The sequence below is a fragment of the Sycon ciliatum genome, chromosome 3 (genome assembly GCF_964019385.1).
Source record: "Sycon ciliatum chromosome 3, ocSycCili1.1, whole genome shotgun sequence".
NCBI lineage: Eukaryota > Metazoa > Porifera > Calcarea > Leucosolenida > Sycettidae > Sycon > Sycon ciliatum.
The window spans coordinates 21,982,102-21,991,439 of NC_088645.1; the positions used below are offsets into that span (position 1 = coordinate 21,982,102).

The window sequence follows — 9,338 nt, forward strand, 5'->3', positions numbered from 1 at the left end:
TTAAATAATAATAATAATACGCATGCATTTTCCTCATTTCTTCTCTAGTGTATGGTGTATTGCATTTTAATCCATTGTGTTAATTTTTGCCCCTAAAAGAGGCTTGACAGTATACTGTACAAGAAAACGTACAATGAATACTGCATGCAGTACATGCAGGCAGGCACAGTGGGTTGGTCAAAGACCATGATTGAGATACGGTACCTGGTTCAAGACCTGCCTGGGAGCGGTTTTTCCAGCTGTGCTGCTACCCACAGTCAACTGGGAACTAGTGGCCAGGCACAAGGGGTACATGGATGCGGCTTATGGGGTCGTTCTCGGTACTTGTGCCAGTGGTTGTGAGACTCACATGCATCCACTCACCCCCACCGTTAGGCGCTGCATCTGCCGCAAGGGTTTACCGGGTGTTAGCGGCCGTCGTGAGTTCCCTTCGGGAACGGACACGATAATTTACTCTTCTTTTTTAAACATATATTCGGTACTTTTTCTGGTGTATTTGATGCATGGAAAGATGTATAAGGCAGGAGAAGAGGAACAGAAAACAGAGCAAGGACTGTTCTTCTGTCCTTGCCTCGTACACGCATAGAATACACCACAAAAAATACGGATTTCTGCCGATTTACATTGTATCTGCCCACTCTGTCCGCCAAGGGCCATCAGGAATGCTGTAGTGTCCAAAACCGTTTCCTCAATCCATCTGCCAGCACAGTGACTACTACTACAGATGCCACAATAAGTTAGAACACTAGTATGTTCCATGCAACGTGCGACTGACTGTGGTCACGAATGATGTTGTACCTGTACTGGTTTAGTCCAAGCCCCATTCCACTAGTCTCTTCACATCCACTTAGACTGAATACCCTTATACAGGCGGTAGTACTAGGCGGATAGGGAGGGCCATCATCCACGCTCATTCAATGCGGGGCTTCTGATTTTTGCTGAAGAGGCTGCATGCTCCTACTCCGCAGTAGTCAAATCATAAACTACAAGAGCTCCACTGAACTTCACAACACCATATACAATGTACTATACCACTAAGGGTTGCAAAGACCAACGGACAATTCTCCCTTTAAAGGGGAAGTTAAGGCAAAAATTAAAATTTCACCAGTTGTAGTCTTCGGGGTGCTGAGTCGAATGGTCTTGGTCCGAGAAAGCTGAGACGCTCCCTTCCTACTTGAATCCCAATCGAACTCGCGCACTTCCACCGAAACTGGGTGACTGCGCCCTACTAGATGGGGATTTGTATGCAAAATGTCACTAAAAGCGCCATTTCGTTCTTATAAAAGCACGGATGACCGCGATTGGCCCATATGTTGTAGTCTTTTGGACGCTGAGTCGACTGGTTTTGGTCCGAAAAGGCTGCGATGCAGCGTTCCTCCTTTATTCCCAATCGAACATGGTTGAAGAAGCGGTCACGTGCTCCTGGGTGCCCAAATCACCTGGTCACCACGCCAGCAGGCGACAACTTTCACACCAAGGTTCAACTCGAGTTCAACTCGAGTGACAGGACTGCACCCAAAAAAGGTCAAACAGGCTAGTAAGTTGTACCCTGCAGGCACGGTGACCAGGTGACTGGCGTACGCAGGAGCACGTGACCACTTCTTCAACCATGTTCGATTGGGAATACAGGAGGAACGCTGCATCGCAGCCCTTTCGGACCAAAACCAGTCGACTCAGCGTCCAAAAGACTACAACATATGGGCCAATCGCGGTCATCCGTGCTTTTATAAGAACGAAATGGCGCTTTTAGTGACATTTTGCATACAAATCCCCATCTAGTAGGGCGCAGTCACCCAGTTTCGGTGGAAGTGCGCGAGTTCGATTGGGATTCAAGTAGGAAGGGAGCGTCTCAGCTTCCTCGGACCACGACCATTCGACTCAGCACCCCGAAGACTACAACTGGTGAAATTTTGATTTTTGCCTTAACTTCCCCTTTAAATTAATACTAACCGAATCTCATTTGGTTCTGTGGTGCTACTGTAATACTGTTCCGCATGCATATTCGAGACTCAGTCAGGGAGGCGGGAATATAACTTTGCTCATATATCCAGCTCCGTGATAATTTCGCGGGCCGTAGCGCTGGATATGTGCGAATCTACAGACGCAGTAGCCAGCTTGAGCTTGTTCCGCTCTACAAGGGGAGAGCTTTTCCAGATTGTGCAGAACAGGTGACAAGAACCAAAATTATGCCCAAGCAAGATATTACATGTCCTGTACTCATGCAAGTTTAAGTTTAAGATCCACTGATTGGAAAAGCATGACACCATCACGATCAAAGTAGCCATGCAATCCTGCAATCCTGCGGGGCAAATACATGTAGATCAGTCCATACATGTATATGAATATAATTATAAGAAAATATAATATCCAAGAAAAAAGTGAAGTTGTTATACTAGAGAAACTGAATGTGTGTGCTATGTCACGTACACGTAATGCTATTGCGAGCAGTTCGAGGGGTCACTATGCACAATAAACAGTCATTTGTGTAGTCTAATAAGCAACAAGTGGGGCTCCATAGACCCGACGGTACTACGGGGTCATTATAACTACCTAAAGCACTCGGCCGCTTAAAAATCACAGGCGGCAAATATTGCCGCAAAATGGAACTCTGGGCATGGAATCAAGAAAAAGCGAACATTGATTGGGAGGGGGGGGGCTTGTGCAGGAAAAGAGAAGCGTTCGACTATGATGCTTCAGTCGATACAAAATGAATACAGATCAATGTGAAGAGAAAGCGACTGCGGGATAGCCAGTGAATTTGGGTACTTATGAGATCTTCCGGTACGCAATACTCAAGACATAGAGTCCGATTTAGTATACAAAAAGTCCACCACGAATCAACTCAAGTTGGCTGGGAGAAGCACACAGTTCTAAACTAGGAGTGCCAAACTATACAATTCTGAAAAGCAGAGAGCATACCTGCAGTGATCTCTTTTTAAGGAAAAATCTAAGCGTTTACTTTTGGTGGAGAGAGTCGTAGTGTTGCAAAGAAAGACATAAATGCAGATTGGAACCTCCGTTACCGTCGAAACAAAGACTCCAACAACCCTCTTGGTTTACTTGCGGGTACTTACTCCCAGCAGAGCTGCTTGATTTTACTTGGCGTAAAGACTACCAAACGGCCATCAACATTACAAGGATGGCCGTTCAAGAGGTCGGTGTTCGGGAGTGGAACCCACCGGCGAGAAACTGGTGACAGCATGAAGATCGTTTCTCCCTGACTTGGACCAATGCCAACTTCGTCTTTAAAGCAAATCAAACAACCGTTTAAAAGCCGTGAAAGTAACTCCCTGAGCGGTGGATGGGGCAGTACAGTGCTAGACCAGGTACGTGATCTCACAGGCTGTGTAACCGGCGTTGAGAAGACTACGTGTGTAGCAGCTGGCTGGTCAAGAGCACCTGTAAACACATGCAGGTAGCCATCATACACGATAGCTCGCGGGGAAAGCAGCATGCCGGCAGATGCAGGTAGGTTCGGCCAAGCAACCCACTCTGTGTTCCCCTCAGTCAGATCGAAGGAAATGACATCCGATTGACCAGGAACAAAGACGCTGGTGTCCGTAGAAGTAGAGCCTCCAACGACTATGAATTGGGTGTCAAAGAAAGTCAAACCAAATCTAGTGCGAAACTCCGGTAGTCGTGCCACTTCCCGCCACTGATCATTTTGCAAGCACTTGTAAAGAATGGCTGGCCTGACCGAGTGGAATGCCAGGCAGTACAGGCTACCACTATGCGGCAAAACGGAGTACACAATCGATTCGCCGGGATCGCCACGGACATTTTCCGGCGGGTATATATCGACCCAGGCGGTTTCCGCAAGGTTGTTTGCAGCAGCACCGACAATCCTACACGCGTAGTTGTTGCTTAAAGCCATCAGAACAACACTGACCTTCCCATCAACACATGCAGCGCAATACACCAGTGCCTGCTCACCTTCTGGAATTGGAAATTTCCCGACAGTCTTCCACTGAAACACAGGAAAAATAAGAACACAAACCAACACTCACTATCCTCATGTTCATGATGTGAATCATGATGTGAACAGGATGGAAAAAGACAGTTCTATGTTGTGAATCTGAGCTCCACGCAAATACGCCGTGAACACCAGGTAACAATAAGAACCAGGGGACTGAACATGACAAGTCAGCTTGGCTGGAAAAAGGCGATGCCGAGCACTGAGAACAACCAATCTTCTCATAATTATTGCCAAAGTTGCTACCACACATTCAAGCTAACTGAAAACTGAACTCCGATACTAAGCCATGTTCGTTCACATGCGTTCTTTCTATTTTAACTGAAAACTGAAATAATTATAAACATTATTAGAGGAGAGAGATCCTTGGTTAGCTAGCTGGGGTGTAAACTTTACAGTAACACATGCTGTGGATGTCATTGCAGCATGCATGTTGCGCTAGCTATTACAAATAAAACTACCTAACAGCAGGGGCGTAGTAGGGGTTTCAGAAGTGGTACGACCGAAGGTCGGTGCGGCCGAAGGCCGTGTTGGAGGGGGTCGGGGGACGTCCGCCGGGAAAATTTGTAAAAAAGATAGAAAATCCTGCGTTCTGGGAACTTCTGGCACACTTCTGGCGCAGTGTGCAGTCGAGTCGAGTACAGTACTCAGTACGACTGCAGATGCATGGCAGATCTACGAGGACTCGTACGAGTCTAGAAAAAGGTCAAAGTCTGATGCGCGCATGTATGAATCGATGGATCCTGATTTTTTTATTACGGTTTTGCACGTTTCGGACGGACCACACTTTTCGTAAAGTGGTACGGCCATGGTCGTACCCGTCGTAGCGGGTGCTACGCCCCTGTAACAGTAGCCTGTATCGACCGTGCTCCTTCCCCATCGCCGTATGACTTCTCGACTTTTCTCGACCGCTTCCAAATAGCCCTGCATTCAACTGAAAGGAAGCCAGAGGCCCTTGTGATATCAGTCGACTTCAACTGTAGGTATTACGGCTGGTCTTAAAACCTCTTCTGTGCTATAATTTGACCCAATCAGTGACCTTTCCCACACACCTCCGCTCGTCTGGACTTGCCAGCTGTCTAGACCTTTTCGCGAGCAACATCCCTAACCAACTCAACCACATTCAACATCTGCCTCCTCTTGGCGCATCAGACCATGCCGTCCTGCTGGCTGAGCTCTCCTAATCAAAGTCTTCCCCCACAGCACCCCCCCCCCCCCCCCTTCGTAGCCCACCATCTACATTATAGATACAATGTCTGGACTGCCACAGATAACATGTGGAATGCCATGAATGTTTTCTCGCAGATGTGCCCTGGTCTCAGGTCCTTGCCTCCCACTGCATCGACCCCGGCTGTCTCCGCATTTACTGACATCGTTGAAGGTGCCTTGGACAAATACTGGAAGATCCTCACCTCCTCGTCCGACACCACGTCACAAACCCTGCCCCTGGCAGGCGCGTACGCAGGGTCACCTCTAGAGGGGATCCAACCGAATCACAAACAATGAGTTTTAACTTTTAACCCTTTCAACAGAGCCCTAGGAAATTTTCAAAATTATGCATTTTTCGTGTTCCTTGGTTCTACTCACTCAATCATAACATTGGGCTTCCTGGAAGTAGAAAGGTACTGTATCCGGGAGAGGAAGAAAATGAAGTCAACCATGAATGCAAGGACATTGTACATGTATATCCAGTGCTAGAGTGCAGCTAGCGACGGTGGGAAAAATGCTCCAAAGGCCCAAATTGCAAACGCGTCCTGCTCCAGTGATTTCATTTTTCTAGATCGCAGAGTTTCGTTTTTTGCTGTGTACTCTTGGGACTATCACAAGTGAAACCTCTGCAAATTTGAGCAAGTAAAAAACAGAAATTATCGTGTCCGTTCCCAAAGGGAACTGACGACGGCCGCTAACACCCGGTAAACCCTAGCCGCAGATGCAGCGCCTAACGGTGGGGGTGAGTGGATAAGTCTCACAACCACTGGCACAAGTGCCGAGAACGACCCCATTAGCTCCATCAATGTACCCCTTGTGCCTGGCCACAAGTTCCCAGTTGACTGTGGGTAGCAGCACGGCTGAAAAAATCTCCCCGGCAGGACTTGAACCAGGTATCTCTCTTATCTCAATCATGGTCTTTGACCAAGTCACTGTGCCTGCCGTCTGTTCAAGTGCGGCTACTGTATGTACATCAGGGAGTTGTAATTATTGTAGGGCTCCTTGATATAATTTATTGTATTCCCAACTGTGTCACAGGCGACCGGGTGTTCGTTTTCCAAACAAGTCCAAGTACCCGCCGGGTTGCTGACCCGGCTCTGGAGCAGACACTACTAGTCACTATTATTATTATTATTATTATGTAGCACACCAAATATCCGATATGGTGGCCATTTTGATGAGTTCCGGGTTCCCACTGTGTCTGCCTGCAAGTCAGCATGACGAAAAGTCTCAAATTCTCGATACTCAAGTCGCACTGTGAGCTTTTGAAATTGCCGAGATCCCGGCTCAATTATTACGAATGATTTATGTCAAGAAACATTACTCGCAGCGCTACGCCAATTGTCTCTACAGACAGCTGAGAGTTTTCTATTCGACTTGGATGTTTGGAACATTGGATTTCAGCAAAACTTTATTTAGCTACGATCAGGTGAAGTTTTGCATTCTTGCTAAGTTGGTAGATAGATCGATCGCACGCCCTACCAAAAATGCCCAAAAACGTTTCTCGTTTGGAACATTTGGGGGGTTCTGGGCAACGGGACCCCCTCCCCACTGCGTACGCGCCTGGCCTGGATGACTGCATCACCGAAAACAGCTATTAAAGTCAACAGTGATCTCTACAGCATTTACCGGAAATACCCATCCCCAACAAATCTCAACAAATACAAACACCAACGCAACTACGTAAAATACCTTTCCAGATCCTGCCATCACTGCTACATCCGCAACTTTCGTGCCATGATATCTCCCCCAAACCCTCGCTTCCCATCTCTCCTTGTGTTCATTCGTCAACGGCGAAACCCTACCAGCACGAACCAACTGCTTGGTCACCCAAACCAATGTTTACTGCCAAGAAGGACACGTGTATCCACCATATCATAGTATGGGAACTGTAAAGGACTATGGACTATGGCTGGGCCAATCAAAGTTGCTTCCGCCAGTATGGCGGTTAGATAATTTTACTGTGATCTGAAATAAGGTTTGAATGGAGGACGCACTTTCCTCAGACCAACACCATGTGATTGAGGTCCTAGAAGGCTACAAGCATATTATTTGATAATGGTTGGCTAGCCATTTTACTAGCCATGTACAGAAGGACCTAAAGACACGTTTTACATAAAAAAACTTACCGTGGCTTTTGGCCGGGTTCCATCTGTTGGCAACGGCGGTGGACCAAGAAGAAGTGAATAACGAGCCAGCAAGCCAGCCTCTCCTTCCAGGGATGCAATATGCATCAGCGATTCTCTCGCCCTGTGCACGTCTGCTGATTCGGCACTAGCGCTGAGCTGTAGAGCTGCTGCATCTCGCTCCCTCAGCAGTTCGTCCCTTTCCGCAAGCAGGGCCGTCCGATCCTGAATAGCTTGCTGAGCCGTGTCCCGCTGGTGTTCAGCACTACGCAGCTGTTCCTGCAGCTCCTGACGCAGACGTGCAATCTCGGCTTGGTCGGGAGACGGCTTACTCACGTCCACCTGCGTATCTGCAGCTGTGGACCTGCTAGCTGCAGGCTGCTGCTGCCTGCGTAGGATCTCAGTCACTGCTCCGATACCGGCACAAATGTCGGTCGCGTTCGGACGATGAGCAGGATCCACTTTCAAACACCTGCTGATCATGTCATGAAGCGGATGGTCAGAGCCAAGAGCTCGGAGATCTCTCGTTCTTCCCTCGCGTGCCAGTTCGAAAATGTTGGGAGGCTCCTTGCCTACACACATGGCCAGCAGGCACACACCAAACGAGTAACAATCGGCAGGTGTACCGTACTGCGCCCGGCCAGGCTCATTGGATACACGCTGGGTCTCTGGTGCCATGTACGTCTGGGCTCCAGGGTTCATTGTCATCATCTGCGCCTGTGTCCTGTCATCCAGCTCTGCAGCTCCACCAACGTCTGTAATCTTTGCCTTCAGCTGCACTTCCCCAGCTTCAACCACCTCACACAGCATAATGTTGTTGGTCGTCAGATCCCTGTGGATGATACTGCGACTATGCAGATAATCCAAGGCAGAAGATACACCTAGAGCGATGCTGCCTTTTTCCAACAGAGATAACGCTGGCTGAACGCTGCAACGTTTACGCAACGTCTGCGAAAGACACTCCATGACCAATCCAGGTGTGTCGTAAGGTCCAGTCGCTGCCACCATGCCAAACACCTGAACAATATTCGGATGTGGCAACTCCTTCAACATCGGAAACTCTTGCAGAAACTGTCGGTAGAATGTGGAGAACTGTCCATGTTCATCGAGGACAAGAATGGGGTGGTGTCGTTTTATCGCTACAGGAGTGCCACGCCAATCCCCTGAAAACACCACTCCGTACGCACCTCGTCCTAAGATATGCTCGGCCTGGTCCACGCCACGTAGCAAATACTTGGACGGGACTAGGTTCTCGGCGGAGACCTGGCTCCTCTGGCCCGAAGAGCTGGCCATTGGGAACGATTCGAAACAGAACTGCTATAGTCTAGAGGTAAGTGATTTTGAACTACATCATACTCATACTCATAGTCCGATTTTGTTTGGACTGTGCTCTGGAAATCCACACGATGCATGCGTGCTGCGGCTCCAGCGCATTATAATAATTATTTATAACTCAGGTCCAGATTGCTGTTACTTGAAGCATAGATTTGACCAGGGAGTCGTAAAAGCCCGGGATCGGGAGAGGACACGGGATGCGCGCACGCGGACGTAACGTTGTTTGCCTCGGCCAGAAAGTGAAGCACGCTAGGCCGGCGCGGCCGGATCTGCTCGATCCACGGCGCTGTGCTCGTCTTCAGAGCAGGGAGTCCTAAAATACCAATATTTTACAACTCGTTGTTGACACCATATCCGAAACTGGTGGCGAAGGAAGCATAAACATGATTGTGTGTCTGTCTGTCAGACTCAGTACACATGGTACAGGGGGTGGGGAGTTGAGTGTGTGTGTGTGTGGGGGAGGGGGGGGGGGGGGGGGGAGAGGCGTGTGTATGTGCACATGTGCTTGTACTTTTGTGTGTGTTTGTACAGTGTTTGTGTGTGTGTGTGTGCGCGCGCGCGTGCGTGTGTGCGCATTTTTGTGCACAATTCCGTTATGAAGTACAATGATAGGTTTACCTTTTGTACACTCACCAAGACTTCGGTTAGATTCACTGAGAACCTTTCTGGCCAACCTGGAGGCTGAGCTTTCCGTT

At 48.6% G+C, this 9,338-nt stretch overlaps 1 protein-coding gene across 1 annotated transcript; it reads right to left on the reverse strand.

Annotated features, from left to right (window-relative positions):
* Positions 1 to 2,329: 2,329 nt before the first annotated feature.
* Positions 2,330 to 8,680, reverse strand: LOC135811738 (uncharacterized). The gene is made up of 2 exons (XM_065324977.1): positions 7,312 to 8,680; positions 2,330 to 3,967 (listed from the first exon to the last, which is right to left on the reverse strand). The coding sequence occupies exons 1-2, from the start codon at positions 8,599 to 8,601 to the stop codon at positions 3,071 to 3,073; spliced, it is 2,187 nt and encodes a 728-aa protein (XP_065181049.1). The 5' UTR covers positions 8,602 to 8,680; the 3' UTR covers positions 2,330 to 3,070.
* Positions 8,681 to 9,338: the final 658 nt, after the last annotated feature.

Coding starts and splice junctions, on each gene's coding strand:
- LOC135811738 (XM_065324977.1), bottom strand. CDS start 8,601: ATGGCCAGCTCTTCGGGCCAGAGGAGCCAGGTCTCCGCCGAGAACCTA. Junction 3,968..7,311: donor GAACCCGGCCAAAAGCCACG/GTAAGTTTTTTT, acceptor CCTGTGTTTCAG/TGGAAGACTGTCGGGAAATT.